At 40.3% G+C, this 21976-nt stretch overlaps 1 protein-coding gene across 2 annotated transcripts in view; it reads left to right on the top strand.

Moving 5' to 3' along the window:
- inpp5a (inositol polyphosphate-5-phosphatase A) overlaps positions 1-21976 on the top strand; it is a 572966-nt gene that overhangs the window by 537644 nt on the left and 13346 nt on the right. For both annotated transcript variants that reach the window (XM_033033641.1, XM_033033642.1), the window contains exons 13-14: positions 12720-12831; positions 21440-21508. In XM_033033641.1, coding sequence (XP_032889532.1) covers positions 12720-12831; positions 21440-21508 — 181 coding nt within the window. The remainder of the gene's footprint in view (positions 1-12719; positions 12832-21439; positions 21509-21976) is intronic.

Raw genomic sequence — 21976 nt, 5'->3', positions numbered from 1 at the left:
CCCTCTGCTGTTGCCCGTGCCAGGTCCAAGCAGTGTCTTTGTGTGTTAGCTGGTGCAACGGGGCTGATATTTCACTGAAGTCAGGAATAAATTTGCTCAAATGGTTAACTGTGCCAAGGAATCTCTGCAGACCGAGCACGTCTGTGGGTGCTGGGAGCTCATTCCAGGACCTTTGTCAGATTAGCATCGTGTTCTTTGACAGTTCGTCCCACAACGAGGATGTCATCCACTACAATGGAGCATGGGTAACCTGCAAACAACTGCTCCATAGCTTGTTGAAATACTTCACCAGCAGAGCTTATGCCAAAAGGCATGCGAAGAAATCTGTAATGCCCGAACGGTGTGTTGAAGGTGGTTAACTTGGAGGAGTTGTGTTCCAGCGAAATCTGCCAGAATGAAATCTTGGCATCTAGTACTGTGAAGACAGTTGCTTCAGCCATCTGCGCTGCTTTCTCGTCCACAATGCGCATGGGATAGTGAGGTCGTTTAATGGCTGTGTTTAAGTCCTTAGGATTGATACAAATCCGTATTTCATCCTTATTCTTCTTCGTTGCCACAACCATAGTGGAAACCCAATCCAAGGGGTCAGCGACCGGAGCAATCACACCTAGAAACACCATTCTATTGAGTTCACTTTGAACACGGTCCCGCATAGCATGAGGAATCTTGTGAGCTGGACGGACATCTGAAATTAACTCAGCGTTAATAGTAATTGTATACTTAACAGGCAACCTTCCCAGCTTGTCGTCAAACAAAGTTTTGTATTGTGTCATGATTTGTTGGCTAAAGTCACAGGCTGTAGTCAGATGACAAACAGAAGGGCTGAAAGAGACAAGTCCCAGGTCGTGACATGCGTTGGCACCCAGCAGAGACGGCACATCCTCACGAATGACATAGAAACTCAGGTTGTGGACACGTGAGTTAAGACAGCAGCGTAGCTCTACTTGACCGATAGGGTGCACTGGACCTCCTGCAAATGGGAGAAGGGAGGTAGCCGTAGGAGTGACAGTCTCTTTTTTCGTAACTTTTTCAACACAGCTAGACAGATCAAGTTACACCTGGCCCCTGTGTCAACTTTCAGATAAAAATTCTTGCCATTAACGAGCAAAGTGACCTCGGGGTCCAGTTGTTTGTGCATTAAATCAGACAAGGAATGCACATTGAAGTCATAACCTTCGCTAGCAGCCTGCAAATCTGTGGAAACTGGTTGAGAGCATTCCGAGAGCAAGTTCTCATGGCCAAGTGAGTTAACAGATTGCCTTGTTTGAAATCTGTTGCTACATGAATGACAGCATCTGAAGAAATTATTCTGTTTGTTACAAAATCGACATAATTTTCCATACGCACGGCAGCGGTTACGAGCAGTAGCATACTGTTCAATTCAGCTCTACCCCATAGAACTGGAACTCTACCCCATGGAACTGGTGTACTACAATGCCGATAACTATATTCTGCACTCTGTATCTTCCCCTTTGCACTATCTATGGTACTTGACTTTGACTTGATTGTATTTATCTAGAATTTTATCTGATCTGATTGAATAGACAAGAGTTAAGAGACAAGAATGTTTTTGTTGTCATATGTCCCAGAAAGAACAATGAAATTCTTACTTGCTACAGCACAGCAGAATATGTAAACATAGTACACAGTAAACAATATAATATATGAGAAATAAAAAGTTCCGTGGGTGTATATACATACTTGCATACGTACACATAAAAAACAACCAATCAATAATAGTGCAATAATAACAACATGAAAAACAAGCTTTTCACTGTACTCGTGTACATGTGACTATTATAGATCTAAACCTAAACCATTCTGTGCAATCTCTCTAAACTGTATGGAGTTGTGTAGATAAAATCTTATTTTCCATAAACATCATCTTCAATCTTAGGATGTAGATCTATTGGCCCCAGTGATTTATTGCCTTTCAGTTCCATTAATTTCCCCCAAAGTTTCTTTAACCAATGATTTTTTTCTTTTGATTTCCTGTCATTCACTTTGTGGCTGTAATTCACCATTATCTTAAGCAGGTATCCTGTGTTCTTTTCCATGAAGATAGACACAACATACTTTAACATAGACACAAAAAGCTGGAGTAACTCAGCAGGTCAGACAGTATCTCTGGTGAAAAGGAATAGGTGACGTTTCGGGTTGAGACCCTTCTTCAGAAGAATTATTTTTCTTCAGATATTCTGTCTGACCCGCTGAGTTTCTACAGCTTTTTGTGTCTATCTTTGGTTTAAACCAGCATCTGCAGTTCCTTCCTACATAATTTTTTAACATTTTCTGTCATTGCCTTATTCGCCAATGTAATTGCTTTGAGCAGTTGACACAAGAGAAGTGATGTCATGCCCACTTTCTAATGTAACCCATAATGCAATTTCAGTCTGGTGACCAGGCAGAGAGTCTCACAGCAGTTCTTTGTCAGCATTAATCATGTCTGTGCTTCATGCCGAAAAGGTGCATGAGGATGCGCCTAACTTGGCTTGAGAATTCACTGAGAGCTTTATTTAAAATTGCATTCCCTGAACTGATCACTTTCGTCTGAAAGTAAGTGTTAGTCAAAACTAAACACATCCTTGACAACTCCAACTATAAGCAATAAAGCAGAGGGGGTATCTTTTACAATTTGTGAATATCAGTAATGAATAAGACAGATGAGGTTGTGAATGAAGACTTCGTCAGGAAGGGCAAACATGCAAGTAATTGTTGCATTATCAAGCAATTCATTAATTACGGTATTGACTCTGGAAGGTTGTAAAGTGACATTGTTTAAAAGTGATTTTTTTTGCCATTGTACACGCCCTTTGGTGAAGTTTGCATTCTGATAAGCATTCAGGAATACTAATCTTGAGAAATTAATCAGCATGCTAGAGTGACCTGCACATGTTTTTCATTGTATTAGGTTGCCATGTAACCTGCAGGGATATACAAGATGTGCACATAGAGCAGGACATCCCAGGGTAGTTTTACATTGGGGTTAATGAAATCTTGTCCAGGACTTCTCATTTGGAGTCTCGCCTTTTATTTTGTTGCCTTGTTAGCAAATTTTAAGTGACGTGGTTACTGGTCAATGAGATCATTGAATGTTGTTAATTATAAGTCAGTCTCTATTTCACATTTCTCTCATTACGTAAAAATTCATGTCACAGTAACAGCATTGGTGCATAAAATTTAGCTCTTGCTGGCTTTTATGAAAGGCATGTTTTCAGCTTATGTCGACAGAAGGGATCCAGAATATACTGTAGTAAACCTACCTTGTAATTTTGATCTGATATGCAGTGTAGTGATTCAAGTAATATTTGCACTACTTGTCCTTTACTCCTGCAGCCTGATTGACCCCATTTTCTTCTAAAACCTTTGACCCTATTGTTAGCTTGGTCACCATGGTGTTATTGTAACATTTGCAAGAAGCAGCTGTTTAACACATTGTATTTTAACTGTAATGTTTGCAGTGCTGTGTTTACCATACTGATTATTTTTTTCAAATGAGTTACACATCTCTTAGTTTATTCTGTAAGAAAGCTGCCGTTGGACATGTTTATATCATAATACAAGGCTATTAATATAACCACAGAAAAGAATCCCCTTAAAAAAAAAAGAGATCTTATTAACATGAAAGCAATGAATTACCATTTTAAAAATACATTATTCCAGCTTTCAATTCAAAGGCCCTTTGTACTTGCAACTAAGCATTATTTATTCAGGTGCAATGTCAATTTTGAAGCAAGTTTCATCTACTTTGGTAGTTTTACAACAAAATTAAGAAGCAGGCGTATAGTTTTAAATAATCTTGTTGGCTTTTACAAAGCATTTCTTATTTTTCTTTAATGTTTAATAGTTTAAAGTCAATGTCCCAATTCACAAGGAGGTATTATCTTTGAATGTATTCGCACATTGATTTTAACATTGTCATTAGCTGTCCCTGATTCACTGCAACGCTAATGTTATGGTGCAGGCAGGGATTCTCTCTGGTGAAACCACTACAGTTCATCGTGGGAGATTTGAAATGAAACCGGGAAGTAGATTTTCACTGTCAAACCTGCAGATCCTACAGAAATTCATTCTTGGTTCCTTGCACAAAATGGGTGTGTAGAGTAGTGGTCAGGTGTTGCACCCAATTTCCAAATCAACAGAATTGAATGGTGCAAGCTGAATATAATATGTCCACTGCCTGCACATGCTCGACTTTCTGAAGTTCTTATGTTCCTCCCAATCCATCATGATTATGATTGGATGGCACGGTGGTACAGCGGTAGAGTGGCTGCCTTACAGCGCCAGAGACCCGGGTTCAATTCTGACTACAGGTGCTGTCTACGGAGTTTGTACGTTCTGCCCATGATGTGCATGGGTTTTCTCCGGGTGCTCTGGTTTCCTCCCACATTCCAAAGACGTACAGGTGTGTAGGTTAATTGGCTTCGGTAACAATTGTAAACTGTCCCTAGTGTGTAGGATGGTGCTAGTGTATGGGGATCGCTAGTCGGCGTGGGTTAGGTGGGCCGAAGTCTTTCATCCAATTCCCTACACTCTTTGATTGTGCACAGTAACTGAAAGTTTGGTTGCAGGAGGATGAGTAGAATCTCTCTGAACCCATAGCCATTGTTACCAATATGGCAGGGATTGGCACCTGTTTGTAGCAATAGAATCGTATTCATAAGAATTTCTTTGTACAGTGTTAAGGAAATATGTGCTGTGGAGTTTAAAATAAGCTTAACCTAGTGTAAAGCAATATTGCATCCATTTTGGGGCATATTAATGCCTGACAGGAAAGTCAATTGTTGACCTTCCAGCAGGAATTTTGTTAATGCCAGAATCACATTTCAAGCTTAATATTCCCCCAATAACATTGAATAGTTCCACACCTTGTACTCAACTGCAGTATGATTTACAACCTCACTGCTCTGAAAAAGTAACAGTTCAATTGATTCAAGAATGATCAGCTTTTACTAAAAATCATAAACCACAAATCAAAGTGCTGGAGGAACTGTACTCACTCTCTCCATTTAAACATTATTCAGCTTTCCTTTTTCTCCACCAAAATGGGTAACCTCAGATTTCCAACATTATATATCCATCTGCTAAATGTCCCACTTTCCCGAGTTACTCACGAATTCTCCCGAGTTTTCCCCTTGATTCAAACTCGGAGAATGTCCGTAGCGAGTCTGTAGGAGTCCGTAGGAGTCTGTAGCGAGTCCGCAGGAGGCCGTAGATATATCGTAACGGCTCGTTATGCCAGCCATAGGTACTCGGGGCATCAGGTAAGTCGGGACGTTTTTTCCAGCATGCCAAAAAAGTCCACGAGTAAAAAGATAGTCGGGAGGAGGAGTTCGTAAATCACAAAAGTCTTGATTTTTTTTTAAGGTCCTTTCAACTCGGCAAAGGACTCGGGAAAGTGGGACAGGCCCTTAAATCTTTTCCCACTAACTTAACCAATCAATATCTCTTTGCAGGTGCTTCCTCACAATATGGTTTCTTTGCTATCTTTGTACTTTCATCAACTTTGGCAGCAATTCACTTAGTCCTGACCATTAATATCAATGATAAAAAGCTGAGGTCCCAGCACAGATCTGTATCTCTTCCTATTAGTTTAATGGATGGAAGGTGGGTTATAAAGCCTCTACTTTTATCCCACTGCAATATTGAAAACCTTGTCCATGTAAATATGTTAGTAGCTGCCTTCCAACTGTTTAGTTTAGTCTGCTCTTAAAAATAGCGGAGTCAGGGGATATGAGGAGAAGGCAGGAATTGGGGATTCCTGATCATACTGATTGGGGATGATCAGCCATAATCACATTGAATGGCGGTGCTGACTCGAAGGACCAAATGGCCTACTCCTGCACCTATTGTCTATTGCTCAGATTATTTATTGTCACGTGTACCGAGGTACAGTGAAAAGATTTGTTGCGTGCTAACCAGCCAGCAGAAAGACCATACATGATTACAATCGAGCCATTCACAGTGTACAGATACATGATAAGGGAATAACATTTAGTGCAAGGTAAAATCAGTAAAGTCTGATACAAGATAGTCTGAGGGTCCCCGATGAGAAAGATTGCTCTCTGGTTGCAGTAGGACTGATCACAAATGATCAATTTGCATAGAATTCTAAAGGAATCAGGTTAGTGTGCATGCTCTGAAAAAGAAGCACAAGTTGAACTTGCTTTCTTTCAGTGACTGATGAACAAGGACCCCCAGATCTCTTTGTACTTCCCCTTTTCCCAACTTGACACCATTCAGATAGTAATCTGCCTTCCTGTTTTTGCCACCAAAGTGGATAACCTCACATTTATCCACATTAAACTGCATCTGCCATGCACCTGCCCACTCACCCAACCTGTCCAAGTCACCCTGCATCCTCATAGTATCCGCCTCACAGTTCACACTGCCACCCAGCTTTGTGTCATCTGCAAATTTGCTAATGTTTTTTTGACTTTGGACTTTGCTTTCTATTTGTAGCAATGTTACAAAATTTTGAGATTTAAAAAATCAAGTCTGTAATTTATCCCATCAGATAAAGCATAAAAATAAGTTTAATTTGACACCTAATTCACTTTCATATCTCAAGTATTTAAAAAGTTATGGCCATTTTCATACTGGGAAATGAGCATCTTGTTCCCTATTGATTTTCTATGGACATAACAAAAAAGCTGTGATCGTGAACAGTCAAAAGCCCATAACTTTCTTAAAAATTAAGAGAACTGAATGAAATTTTCAGTTATCATAGATTGAAGCATTCTGAAACAAATATAAAATAATCTTACTTGGATGACCTGAAATTAAAGCATATAATTAGTTAGTTACCTAATTGTAGCTAATTTCAGACTTCAATTACTAGATCTAAACATCTATCCATTTCTTAATAAATGATTAACATTTTTAAATAGCCTAAATGTCCAAATAATATTCACAAATAATTCACCATAAAACATGATTTTTAAATCTCATTTACATTAATTTATAGGCCAAATGGAAGGAATTCAGTGTTCAATTGCTGTAAATAAATGCCCATTTTAAATCAGCTTTCCAGTGGGTTCCTGTGGAACGCGCTGGTTTAGAACGTTCACATTGCGGTAGATTTGTGCCCCAAATGCCGAGAAAAATACTGCGGGATATAATGGGCCTAAAATGAGCTACTCGCAATATTAAACTTTGTATAAAGGGATCTTTAGAAGCCCTTTTTAATGTAAAAATATACAGCCTACCTTCAATTATTTGCTTTATGAGACCCTGCGGTTGCTGATGGTCGCGGGTTTAGAGATTGATTTTTAAACTACTATAACTATTATACGAGGCCTTTAAAACTAATAATAGCTTTTGCGACGGGGTCTTTCAGCGATTTTTCGTTAATAATTAACTAGGCTGAACATCTTCGATTTGAACAGCCTAGAGAAAATCGCGTTTTAAACCCCCCCCCCTCTAAACGGCGCCAAAATCGCGCACACCCGCAGCGACAGATTTTCAGCGACGCTTCAGGTAGGCTTTGCAACATACCTACTATTTGCAACCCCAAACTAACCTAGGTCCACAATATCTGTCCCTTCTCCTCCAATTTGTTCTGAAAGTTGTATTCAGCTCAAGGTACACTTCTCATGACATAGATGCGCTTTTCACCTTAATTGAATTGAATTGAATAAGTTTATTGGCCAAGTATTCACATACAATGAATTTGCCTTGGTGCTCCGCCCACACGTGACAACATGACATACAGTCACAGTTAAGAATGATACATAAAACATTAAACATTAATAATAAAACATTATTGACTAAACATGTGAATTAAATAAAATACCAGAGCAAAAGGAGGCTACAGATTTTTGGTTATTGAGTAGAGCTACTACTTGTGGAAAAAAGCTGTTTTTATGTCTGGCTGTGGCAGCTTTGACAGTCCAGAGTCGCCTTCCAGAGGGCCTTCCATAAAGAACCACAACAACAATGTAGCATCTTTAAAATAGCAAAACAAGATTTAACACCAAGCCGTACAAGGGGATATTACAGCAAATTACAATACTAATGCTCTACAAACAAGGCAATATGCTGGTAAATCTCCCTCTCAAAATCCTTCACATTCTTTCTGTATTGTGGAGACCAGAACTACAAATACTCCAAATATGGTTCTAACTTTCCATCTTTTATTCTCAGTATCCCGACTGATGAATGCCTTCTTTATCACCCTATCTGCATGTTGTCACTTTCATAGAGCTATGCACTTGTCCCCCAAGATCCCAAGCGTCTACCAATTACATTACTGATTAACTCCCAAACTCCCAGTGTCCGCACCAGACTCTTGTCCAGATGGATTACGCTCTGCAATTTCCACCGCCCCCCCCCCAATATTTCCCACTGAATTTAGAATTGTGTATCCAATCTACCAAATGACCATGAAACCCATATGCTGAAATATTCTGAACAAGGGACTTTGTCCAACTTTTACTAAAGTCCAGGTATGCAACATTCACGGCCTTACCCTCAGCAATCATTTTTGTCACCTCCTCGAAAATCTCAGTAATTTGTAAAATATGACCTCTCCTGCACAAAGATATGCACTAACCCGAATAAATCCAAGCTTTTGCAGATCTGAGTAGATTTTATACCTAAGAAACTGATCCGATAACCTCAACTACTGGTGTAATGCTCTCCAGCCAATAATTTGCTGGATTATTCGAATTCCCCTTTTTAAATAAAAGGAGCAACGTTGGTTATTCTTTGTGGCAAAACAGAGCAACAGCACCTCGTATCCGCTTGGGTAGCTTACAACCCAACAGTATGAACATTGAATGATCCAATTTTAGGTTAGCCTCCTCCCCCTTTTATTCCCTGTGCCACATCTGGGTGTTTTTCACATTATTCCACCTCCCTTTCCCCTTCTCCCTCTGTCCTTCCACATATATCCCTACCTCTGTGCTTACACTTAATTTCTCTTCTCTCTTTATCTTACGCAGTTTTGTTTCTTTTTCATCTCTCATTTTGGTCCACCCAAATCAACATCTACCCCCACCACCAACCACCCTCACCTGTATCCACACCTCTCACTTTCCCTGCCCTGTTCCCACCCCTGTCACATCTGACCCAGCTTGTTCCCTCCTACTGCCATCAGTCAATCTGTCCGAAGAAGCATCCTGTCCTAAAACGTAATCTTTCCATGTCCTCCAGATGTTGTCCGACCCACTGAGTTACTCTGGTGCTTTATGGTTTTTTGGAGGACTTTATTCTCTGGAGCGTAGGAGACAGAAGTGTGACCTGACATCGATATATAAAATCATGAGAGGCATTTGTTGTGTGAATGCACTTCCCGTGGAAGAGAAACCAAAAACTAGATGCCCGAGGCTCCAGTTAGGAAGGGAAAGATTTAAAAGCAACCTGAGTACAACTTTTTTACACCGAGAGTGGTGTGTATATGGAACGAGCTATCAGAGAAAGTGGTTGAGGCGGATGCAACAACACCATATAAAATACATTTGGACAGGTACATGGGTTGGAAACAGGGCCGGCCTTAGGAGGTGCGGGGCCCAATTGGGAACAATTTTGGTGAGCCCCAAGTTCCCAGCCAAGGTCTGTAGAATCATAGAAATACAAATAAAGTCTATTATAGACTTCATATCTCTATGGTAGAAAGGAAAGTAATCAAAATGTGCGCTTAAAATGTGCCTGCAAGATAATGGACCAAACAGATCTAAGCTACATTTTAATATAAAATTGCATACATGTAAGCCTACAAGTAACAAACAAAATGTGTGGATCACCTCTGAAAAGTACATAATTACAATACCACTTGTTTTAGTGACTGTGACATGAAATTTTTTTTTTACCAGATCCTGGAAAACCAATAACTGTTGGAGAAAATACAGTCCAGGCATTAAATTTTGGGCTTCAGCCCCATCCTACCCTTTGGGCTTCTACCCTATCTAAACTTAGTTGTCTGTGTGTGTGTCTTGGTTGTGTGTGTGTTAGTTGTCTGTGCATGATGTGTGTGTTAGTTGGCTGTGCGTTATGTGTGTGTGTGTGTGTGTGTGTAGGAGAGAGGGAGAGAAGTTCAAGTTCAAGTTCAAGTGAGTTTATTGTCATGTGTCCCTGTATAGGACAATGAAATTCTTGCTTTGCTTAAGCACACAGAAAATAGTAGGCATTTACTACAAAACAGATAAATATGTCCATATACCATGATATAAATATATACACACATGAATAAATAAACTGATAAAGTGCAAATAGCAGAAAGTGGTTATTAATAATCAGAGTTTTGTCCGAGCCAGGTTTAATAGCCTGATGGCTGTGGGGAAGTAGCTATTAGAGAGGGAAGGGAGGGAGGGAGAGAAGGGAGGAAGGAGAGAAGGGAGTGAGGGAAGTAGAGAAAAGAGAAAGAAGGGAGGGAAGGAAAGGGAGAAGGGAAAAGAGAGAGAGGAAGGAGAGAAAGAAAGGAGGGACGGAAGGAGAGAAGGAAAAAGAGAGAAAGGAAGGAGGGAGGGAAGGAGAGAAGGGAGGGAGGGAAGAAGGGAAGGGAGGGAGGCAAGGGAAAGAGAGAAGGGAGGGAGAGGGCCGGAGGCAAGAGCGGATGCCGGGGTCCGGGCGGAAGGGTGTGAGCTGAGGCCGAGGTTTGTAAACGTTGCTCCAATCCCCGGCCCGGCGATCCCTGTATTGTTCACTGCGTCTCCCCGAGGAAAGAGAGGGGTGGAGCCGGGGCTGAATGTGTGAAGCACGGCGACTGGAGGGGTGGGAGAGCCACCCCGGGACCGTGAGGGAACGACCCACCTCCCCCTTCTCCACCCCCCCCCCTCCCTGTCAACCCCTTTCTTCCCCCTCCTTCCCCCTCCACCCCTCTCCCCCCCCCCTCCACCCGGGGTAGATCTACCCGAGCCGAGAGTACATTACTCCAAAGCAAAGCTGAGAGATTAAAGGATAGACACAAAATGCAGCGGGTCGGGCGGCATTTCTGGACACGAGGAGAAGGTGTGGGCCTCCCTCCCCCCCTCCTTTCTTTTGGTAACCATCGGGTTTTTTTCCCTTCGGAAAAAATCCTTCAGGTTTTCAGGAAATCCTTCGGATTTATTTATTTTTCCCCTTACCACTTTTTTGATAGCTGCCATGACCCGTTTGATGTCATCCTTCGCCCTGCTCCTCAAAGCTACCCCTGGTCTCGGCCCGCACCGATCTGCCGGACATGCTGTGTGTGTGTGTGTGTGTGTGTGTGTGTGTGTGTGTGTGTGTGTGTGTGTGTGTGTGTGTGTGTGTGTGTGTGTGTGTGTGTGTGTGTGTGTGTGTGTGTGTGTGTGTGTTTGTTTGGCGGAGACTGAGGGGAGAAGCGCCGGCACCAAGAGCGAGCGAACGTGCGGACAGACGGACGAAAGCAACGCTGGTTCAGTTATCCCTCTCGCAGTGCTGCGGGGGAACAGTTGCGGAGCTCTTGGATCTTTTGATTACTAGCGCGGGGCCCTCTTAGGTGCGGGGCCCAATTGGGAGCAATCGGTCCAATCGGCTTATGGCCGGCCCTGGTTGGAAAGAGGGATATGTGCCTAATGGGAGCAAATGGGACTTGTTTGCAGAGGAATCTTAGTCACCATTGACAAGTTCGGCCAAAAGATCTGTTTCTGTGCTGTATAACTTGAAGTTGAAAGCAAAATAATGGAAAACAAAACCTGGCTGTTTTCCGTGGTTACATAATGTGGCAATGAAATGGCCACAATTTCCAGTCTGTGTGCCATGAAGCTCTGTGCTGCGGCATCAGATTCAACTTCGAACCCTGAGCTTCATCTAACTTCTTTTTCAAACCAGCCAAAGTCTGAAGAAGGGTCTGGTCTCGAAACATCACCCATTCCTTCTATCCAGAGGTCTTGCTTGTTAACATTGAGGCCCCAGCACAAACGCTGTTACTTACGCTGTGTTACGCTGTGTCTTACTTCAATGTAGATAAAACATTCTCTGTTCTACTGTTGGTTCAAAAAACCTTGTGCAGCAAACAGATTGATCCATGGGGCTTCAACAGATGTCAACAACTTTCTTAACCCACAGCAGACTATCTCAAATCTTGAGGATACTGTGGCACAGCCAGTAGAGCTGCTGTCTCACTGCATCAGAGACCTGACCTTGGGTGTTGTCTGTGTGGAATTTGCACGTTATCCCTGTGACCCCCATGAGTTACCTCTGGATGTGCAGATTTTGTTTCATATCCCAAAGAAATATGATCTAATGGGCCACTGTAAAATATCCTGATTGTGTAAGCAAGTGGAAGCATTTCAGGAAGATTTTTAAGAATATGGGAACAATTTAAAAAAAAAAGAGATTAATGTCAAATTTGTGTAAATGGGTGATTAATGTTCAGTGCAGGAACAGTGTGCCATAGGGCCTTTTCCTGTGCTGTCTCTCTGTGTGACTTTATGACAAAGGTGGATGATTGCAAATCCTGTTTTAAAAGGTATTGGAAGAGTTTCTGAGGGGGCTTGGCTAGTTGCATAAAACACTCGGGTAATTAACAACAATAGGAGAAGTATAACTACTTTTCATGTCACAAAAATAAAAAAACACCAAACCATGCTTAGCACTTTGCTAAATGCTCCAATAATTAATTAAAAGATATTGTCATATTTTACTTATACCATTCCTTTTTAATTTGGGAACATAAATACCATAGACAATATTTAACTACACAGTCTTTCATTTTCTCCTTTATAATTATTTCTTCCCAATGAAAACAGTAAATTATCCTGGTTTCTCTTTTCCAGCTATCCGTACAGTGAGGACTCAAATCAGGGAAAGCAATACATGAATACAAGGTGTCCCTCATGGTGTGATCGGATTCTTTTGTCACATTTGGCATGGGATCTTATTCATAAGGTAAGTAGCTAACCCAAACTTCCATTAATACTGGGTCAATGGAAGAATAAACATTTAGCTGGTTTAACTGCAAGTTTCACGTGTCATACTATCATGGCTGATCTATCTCACCCTCCTAACCCCATTCTCCTGCCTTCTCCGCATCACCCCTGACACCTGTACTAATCAAGATTCTATCTATCTCCGCCTTAAAAATATCCACTGACTTGGCCTCCACAGCCTTCTGTGGCAAAGAATTCCACAGATTCACCACCCTCTGACTAAAAAAATGTCTCTTCATTTCCTTCCTAAAAGAACATCCTTTAATTCTGAGACTCTGACCTCTTGTCCTAGACTCTCCCACTAGTGAAAACATCCACCCACATCCACTCTATCCAAGCCTTTCACTATTCTGTATTTCAGAGGTCTCCCCTCATTCTTCTAAACCCCAGCGAGTACAGGCCCACTGCCGCCAAATGCTCATCATAGGTTAACCTACTCATTCCTGGAATCATTCTTGTAAATCTCCTCTGGACCCTTTCCAAATTCAGCACATCCTTCCTCAGATATGGTGCCCAAAATAGCTCACAATATTCCAAATGTGGTCTTACCAGCGCCCAATAGAGCCTCTGTGTGAAATTAAACTGCTAATAAAGGAAAGTGATCAAAGGGTATCAGGGATTACTATTTCAAACTACATACAAGTTGTCTGCTGTATCCTCCCTAGGTGAAAGAGCAAAATTAAGACTTTACATATCGACTGGTCTTTACTTCAGCAGAAATGTGTTACATGGACACAGTTGGAATCCAGGTGACTCCTGATGCTGACTGAATGTCTGGTGAATGTTACACTGATCATTTCTTTATTGTCTGACTAAATACTGAATCAGTGTACAACCTTTGCCAAATGCAAATTATAGGAACAGCACCTCATATTTTGCTTGGGCAGCTTACAACCCAGCATCTGAATATTGATTTATCTATCTTCAGGTAACCCTTGCATCCCCTCTCCCTCCGTCCTTCCCCCATCATAGTCGTTGTACTAGTTTCACTGTCGTCCTGGTGAGTTTCAGGTTTCACCTCGCCCACAGCTAACAATGGCCTGTTTCCGTTACATTGTTACTTTTTTGTAGATCTTTGATTCATTTGTTCTATATCTCTCTTTATCGCCGTCTACATCTCTCGTTTCCCTTTCCCCTGGCTCTCAGCTGAAGAAGGGTCTTGACTCGAAATGTAACCTATTCCTGTTCTCCAGAGATACTGTCTGACCCGCTGAGTTACTCCAGCTTTTAGTGTCTATCTTCGGTTTAAACCGGCATCTGCAGTTCCTTCCGACATACTTTAATTTTATTTTCTCTTATCCAGTTGCTCTTACTTTCAATTGCCTGCAGTTTTGTGATTCCCTCAATGAAATGTCTTATGCCTCCATCATCCTACAGGGAATATAATTCAGATACATTACGCTAACCTCTCGCAAACAACCTGCCTGTAACTGTTTGAAAAGCTACAGCCAAGTGCCAAATGGCCACTGCGACTAAGATTCAATTTCAGTGTTTATTAAGACTTTAATTTGCAATTTATGTTAGCTATCCATTCACAAGACATCTCTATGGTTCAGAGAACTGAAGCTCTATTATGCTCCATCATCAAGTGAAGGGAAACCAGGTGAATTGATGCTACTTGGCAGTCCCAACAAATCCCATGAATTTCTGCAAGGCACATAAACTGATTAACTATCTGAATACTATCATTTTGCACCCAAATGTCAGTTTTTGAGAAGGCAGTAATGTATTAGCAACAGACCCGTTTTGCATTCTGATGAAACATAGGTTGCCCCGCCACCATTTCCCACAAAAATTCAGAATTACTAATTTGAGAGAGGATGAGAAAAGCAGACTGCAGCTGCACATTTTGGCTCCATAAATCTTTTCTAATGTAAACATATATATGATTTGCATCTTATGTCACCTTATTTCGCTCTGATGGAATATGTAACAAATATATAGATATTTAATTCTATAAATATTATATTATCTTTGCATTCTTGCCTATGGGGTAGCAAGGACAATTTTGAGTTGGTAAGCCTGATTGTCAGAGTGATCACAGAAAAAATAGCCCATTTCCTTTATCCTCATTACTTTTTTGCATATCTTTCATTCATTGTTCTTTATTTTTCCACATCATCGTTTTCATCTCGCTTTTCCCTAACTAGTCTGAAGAAGGGTCTCGACCCGAAACATCACCCAGTCATTTTCTCCTGCCTGTCCTGCGGAGTTACTCCAGCTTTTTGTGTCTATCTTTGGTTTAAACCAACATCTGCAGTTCCTTCCTACACATAGAATATAATAATCTGGGCATGGCAAGGAATGTTTGCCATACGTAATTCTCCCCATGTCTTTCACCCTCTGGCAGGATCATATTTCTGCAGCTTTGATCCGAAAACTTCAATTGTGAACCAGTATCACCTTTGTCTTGCTATGAACCAAGAATAAACCATCCAGCAGCAGTAAATCTGGTCACTACAACAGGCCTGTGTTCAGTAACATTATCACTGCATCTGATGTCAAGTAAAGATAGTAGATAGACACAAAATGCTGGAGTAACTCAGTTGTACAGGCAGCATCTCTGGATAGAAGGAATGGGTGACGTTTTGGGTTGAGACCCTTCTTCAGACTAGTCAGGGGAAAGGGAAACGATATCGACAATGATGTAGAGAGATAAAGAACAATGAATGAAATAATTGAAAACAAGTGATGATGTTAAAGGAAACAGGCTGTTGTTAGCTGGTAGCATTGTTAGCAAAGATAGCAAATGTTTTCAGACCATAATCCCAGTTTAACTTTCCATTTTCCAAATTTTACTCTTCATCACAATTGCAAATAAAAAAACAAATATTTATTTGATGTACAACGTGAATTTTCATGCTGATTTTGAAATTAATATTGTCACTATTGAGATAGCAATAGATACCTTTTGGGGCTTTTCAGTTCTTACTTTGTTAGTGAATTTATCTCATTTTTCTGTTATAAATGGACCTTTAAAGCATATGAGAATATAATAGCTTTTACTCAGTGACCATATCCTCAACGCTTTTCCTCAATGTGTGTTAGGTATTAAAATATAGTTTTTTAATACCTGATAGATTTCATTTAACACACTGAATGACAATTTATTTCAAATGCAATTAATTTTTCTCAGTGCGTTTCGGTGGCATTCTATAATTGTTTATTGGGGATTCATATAAAATATAGTTTGATGAGGGACACATACCAAACTAAAAGCCCTGTTTTTTGTTCTAAATAATGATGTTTTGAAAAGTGCTAGCCTAGCATTCAGGGTGTGTGCAGGTTTGTCTTGAATACAATATTAATGCCTGAAATATTGTATTATTTAGTTGGCACTTCACACTGCTGGCAAGAAAACGGACGGCATTGAATCTTAACAGGGAAAAATACCTAGTAATTTAGTGCCCAGGATTAACAGTAATGACTTAATTATTGGCACAGTCAATTATCATTTTTAGTTTATGTACTTTTTAGCTAGTTGAACCTCGTTGCCTTTTGACTGGTTTCTGTGATCATTGCCATCAGTTTGATATCGCTCCTGCAGTGATCTTTCTCTTCATTGATTTCACACACTGCATCTTCCTCAATTCGGAATAAAAGATAAATCATCTGATCCGTAAAATTCCTTTTGCATTGTAATTAGATTTTATCACTTTGCACATTTATTTTATTACCTCCATTGATTGCCCAGGTATATTACCGTACATACAGAGAGCTTACTGTGTGATACTTGGGAAAGAGACCTAGCTAATGTGTGAATCATCTCACATTAACGAACGGCATGTTGAACACAATGCACTAGGCGTTACAGATTGTACAGACATGGAGCTGTAAACAGCCACTGTGCAACATCATCTATCATGCCATGGTCCGTTAACTCACCATCATGTTATTTTATGCTTTCTGAGCCCTAACACACCAAAGGTTGGCCACTGCTACAGAGCTGCATAACTGCTTGATAGCATGTGATAATGAATGCTCAGTGAAGTGTAGTTTTGTTTCTGCTTGTGTGCTGCTGTAATTTGTTTATCTGTCTTAAGATTATGCAGCTGAAAATCTACAATTTTATGCTGCTTTTGAAAATTATCATCTTGAATTTGATTAATGCACTTGAACTTCCTGCTGTGACTACATGATGATCCCGGAATATTGAAAGTGTCCATGCATACAAAGAAAAGGTTACATTTTGATTGCAGGCAACAGTGCTTTATAATAACGTGTCTAGCCTTATATCAGCTCATTGCATTTAAAACTAATTAGAAGATTGTTGATTTCTTATGTTTTATGTTGTAGCTTTATTTTATTTTCTGTGGAACCCATTTAACTGTGCATCATAAGTATGAAGTAACTCTACCACTAGAATGATTTTGACAAATCCTCTTATAAATGAGATTTTAAAAAAAAATAGGTTTCTCATTTGAATTCATTGCTTGAATGACAGCTGCTTTTTTTGATATATTTCCTGTTACAAATGAAAGATTGAAAGGATTTTAGGCTTAGAACCACAGAATTGTTATGACATAGAGGAAGATTCTTCGGCCCATCAAGCCCTGGCCGGCACCCTGTAAAACAATCCAAACAGCATCATTGCCCTGCTATTTTTTCAGAACGTAATAAATGCCTATCTAATTCCTCTCTGTAGATTCTAATCCCACTACCATTTCAACAGTGCCTTCCCGATCATATGCAATGTCTGCTTAAAATAAGCTTTTGCTTCACATATCCCAACAATATTTTACCCTTTTTTAATCCATCAGCCAATTCCTTGAATTATCCTCCAATGCAAGCCAGTTCATGAGTTAACCCTTTCATATTCCATCATGGTCTGGTATACCCTTATCAAATCTCTGTTAGCATTCTTTGCTCCAAAGAGAACAACCAATTTCTCCTAAGATAGACAAGAAAAAGCTGGAGGAATAACAGCGGGTCAGATGGCATCTCTGGAGAAAAGGAATAGGTGACGTTTCCGGTCAAGACTCTTCTTCAGATTTTCGTTTTAAACCAGCATCTGCAGTTCCTTCCGAACCAATCTCTCCTATCTAATCTCGCATCCAAGAGTCTTCATCTCTGGAATTATTCTGTTCCATGTGCAGCCCAATCAAGGCAAATGTGGGTGAAATTCTACCTAAGATACGAAATATTTTGACGTCGTTAGCTTCTAAATTTAAATGAATATTAAAATAATTCCTTGTTTCTTATGAAAGTTACAATCAAGAAGGGTAGAGTCTGTAAGGAGAATGGGTAACAATAAAAGTTGGAAGCCGTGTGTCAGAATATTGAAGCTGTCTGGTCAACTTGTGGGCATGGATGATGTTTAACTGAAGGTAGACACAAAATGCTGGAGTAACTCAGCGGGTCAGGCAGCATCTCTGGAGAAAAGCAAAGGAGGAGAACTTCATCAGCGTTGGCATACCGTGAGGAGATATCTCACTGTAGTAGACAAAATGTGTAGGAAGGAATCGCAGATGCTGGTTTAAACTGAAGATTGACACAAAAAGCTGCACCATCTATATCTCTTGTTTCGCTTTCTCCTGACTCTCAGTCTGGAAAAGGGTCTTGACCCGAAACATCATCTATTCCTATTCTCCAAAGATGCTGGCTGACCCGCTGAGTTACTCCAGATTTTTGTGTCTATCTTCGATATTCACATTGATCCTGATTTCTATGAGTTGCGGTCAGACTGTTCCTTTTGTTCACGTTTCCAGCTGCTAATTTCTTCCCCAGGCAGTTGATGCAGAACCATGGTCTTTGATATTGTATGAATTTACTGATTTCCTTAATATTTATTAATGACATAACATTTGGTATAAAGCTGGGCTAAATTTTCAAATTTGGAAATGAAACAAACTGGGACATAGAGGATAGGAATAAAGGGTCAAGAATAATAATAAAATTCAAGGAAATATAGACAGACTGGCAGAATTGGCAGGCGAGTTGCAGTTGAATACAATCCTGTGAAATGTAATGTTCATAAATTCATGTTGGTAGGTTCTAAGATCAGAATTGGGCCATATGGCCCATTAAGTCTACTCCGCCATTCAATCATGGCTATCTATCTTTCCCTCTCAACCCCATTCTCCTGCCTTCTCCCCAAAATCCCTGACACCTTTTCTAATCAAGAATCTGTCAATCTCCGCCTTAAAGATCTCCATTGACTTTTATTCCACAGCTGCCTGTGGCAATGAATTCCAACGTGTTACATTTGGTTAGGAAAAATGGGAAGAGGCAATTTCAATAGAGAACACACCGACCGCTAAGGAAGCAACTAGAACAGAAATCTGAGGAGGTGTGCATATTTCATTGAAGGTAGTAGAACGATTGAGAACATTGATAGTATAACATCTTGGATGTGAAGGAAGGAACTGCAGATGCTGGTTTAAACCGAAGACAGATACAAAAACTGGAGTAACTCAGCGGGTCAGACAGCATCTCTGGAGAAAAGGAATAGGTGACGTTTCGGGTGGAGACCCTTCTTCAGACTCGGTCTTAGATCTGGGCTTTATAAATGAATGAGCAGGGTACAAGAGTGGTGCAGTAACATTGAACCACAGATAATTGTGTCCAGTTCTGGATGCTTTAGAGAAGACGTAAAAGCTTTGGAGAGGCTATGGAAGAGATTTACTAAAGTGACCTCAGGGATCAAAGATTTTAGCTACATAGATCGACAGGATAAGAACATGAGTTTCTTAGAGCTAGTGTGGAGATAGTTAAAATGATGAAAGGTGTAAACAGATTAGGTGATGGAGGCAGATTCATTTGTAGAATTCAAAAGTGAGCATTTGAAATGTAACAGTTTGCAGAACTACCCCGAGATTGGGAGAGTGCGACCAGCTGGATTACGCACATATAAAACTTCTGAATTATTGAAAATGAATAGAAATTCTTATTCTCTCCAATTCCCCTCATAAATGTTTTATTTTACCTCTGCAAAAAGGTGCATTTTGGTGATATTTTCTCCATTATTAACATTGCTTAAAATTTTAATTGAAGGAACTGTAATAAAAATAAACTATTTTTCCCAGCCTGTGCAAGATAGTGAGTTGTTTATATGTTTTCAGCTGAATGATAACACTTGAAAAAGATCTTTGTAAAAGTGATATGGGTAAATGTAGATGGAGTGCTAAAACCGTTTGCAGACTACATCTAAATTGGTAGAGTTGCAGACAGTAAGGAGGGCTGCACAGCGGGATATAGATCAGGTACGGAGAAATGTCAGGTGAAGTTTAATCCGAGCAAATGCGAGGTGTTGCACTTTGGGAGGCCAAAGATGAGTGAAAAATATACAGTTCATGGCAAGACTCTATGCCTCCATCTACTCTCTCTGTCTTCATCACAGGTGTTAAATATCGACGGGCATCAACTACAAACCAACCCACCCCCCCCCCCCCGTTATCTCGCACCTCTTCCCACTCTGCCTGTTGCAAATATACTATCCCCTCATTCTCAACTTCTCAGTCTCCACCGCATCTGCTCCCAAGATGAGGCTTTCCATGCGAGATGTCATCTTTCTAAAGTAAATGTGGTTACTCCCCCTGCTGTCATCCATGGATCCCTCGCCCACGTCCCATAGTTCTGCTCTCGCTCCATCTCCCACCCCAGATGGAACAAGCATAGTTCCCCTGGACTCCAGCTCTCACCCCGCCATTCAACGCATCCTTTTCCAACATTTCCATCACTCCAAGCAGGTAATTTTGCCCCTCTTACCTCAGTCTGCTGAAGAGCCTCGACCTGAAAATTCTCCAGAGATGCTGCCTGACCCACTGAGTTATTCCAGCACTTTGTGTCTCTCTTTTGTGTAAACCAGCATTTACAGTTCCTTCTTACACATACTTCACTATAAGGAGGATGCTCTCATCTGAATAGAACTGCAAGTGCCCTTTGTTGAAATATTGTATTGTGACGTTGAAGTGTTAATTACAAGATTGAAGCAATGGAAGCTAGCGTCTTTGCAATTCAATTGAACACATAAACGGTTATAAATAGTTTTAAACCATTATTATGATCAATAATGAACCTATTTTGCCTTGATTTACTGATTAATACAAAGCTTTTAGCAATCATGTGGTAATGGTTTTTAGTCCTTTGACAACTGCTTACAACCACCCTTGTTACTTGAGTTCAGCGTATAATAATCAAGCTGTTAAAGCAAACTTTCCCAAGGAAAAAAGAATGAAAATGTAATGACAAAATCATTGTTGTCAACAGACTTCCAGCAAGAGGTAGTACAAATGGTGTTAGTATTTTACATGCAATTATTGCTTATCTTTATTTACCCTTACACACCCACACTCCATCACACCAGACAAATTCTTTCCCCACCCTTACCTGGCTTCATATTGTAACTGCTGTTGTAAACGATGTCTAACTTTCAAACATTGGGAAGAGTTGTTTTTTTTACGAATCCATGCAGTGACAGCCTTCCAACTTTACTTGCTTGTTGAAACTCTTGTAGGTTGCGTTCTCGCCGCGTCTAAATATTTGCCTTTGCAGCTAAGCAATTGTGGAAAAGGTCTTTGCTGTGAATAGCCACTCTGTGTCTAAAGAAAGTGATCTCTGTTTTACAGGCTGAAAATGATGAGAAGTCAGTTATCTATGACACCATTGGACCAAATGTTTGCATGGGGGACCACAAGGTAAAGAGTACTTTGTTGCTAAATTCAACAGTTTTGTTGAATGCAATGAATGCTATTGTCTGCTCAATTGGTAACATCACTGTATGGTATGTGGCATGTTAATTATTTTTATTTTCCATTTTATCTCATGCTGTATTCAACATAAGGTATGTACTTAAATTCATGATGCATGAGTAACAATTAAGATGCAATTGTTAGTTTGAAACAACGTTGGAACACAGAACAAGGATTGCAGCAGAAATAGTGTATCTTCCACTCAAAATAAACACCAGTCCCTAGGTTGATGTGGTGTAATGATCTCATCCATTTGCTGTTATTTTCCGATGTATGAAACCTGCCGCCATTCATCCTCTGTCTACTTTGTCTTCAATTCCAAACATGTTGCATAGATACAATTATCAGCTAGAAATCTTTGTGGTTTGGAGTGGGTTATTCCTCAAAACTGCAGAACAAACTTGTTCTTCTTAG

Source organism: Amblyraja radiata, chromosome 15, assembly GCF_010909765.2.
Source record: "Amblyraja radiata isolate CabotCenter1 chromosome 15, sAmbRad1.1.pri, whole genome shotgun sequence".
In the NCBI taxonomy this organism is placed as follows: domain Eukaryota; kingdom Metazoa; phylum Chordata; class Chondrichthyes; order Rajiformes; family Rajidae; genus Amblyraja; species Amblyraja radiata.
The sequence above is the reverse complement of the archived record's forward strand: the minus strand, read 5'-3'. Positions and strand labels throughout refer to the sequence as shown.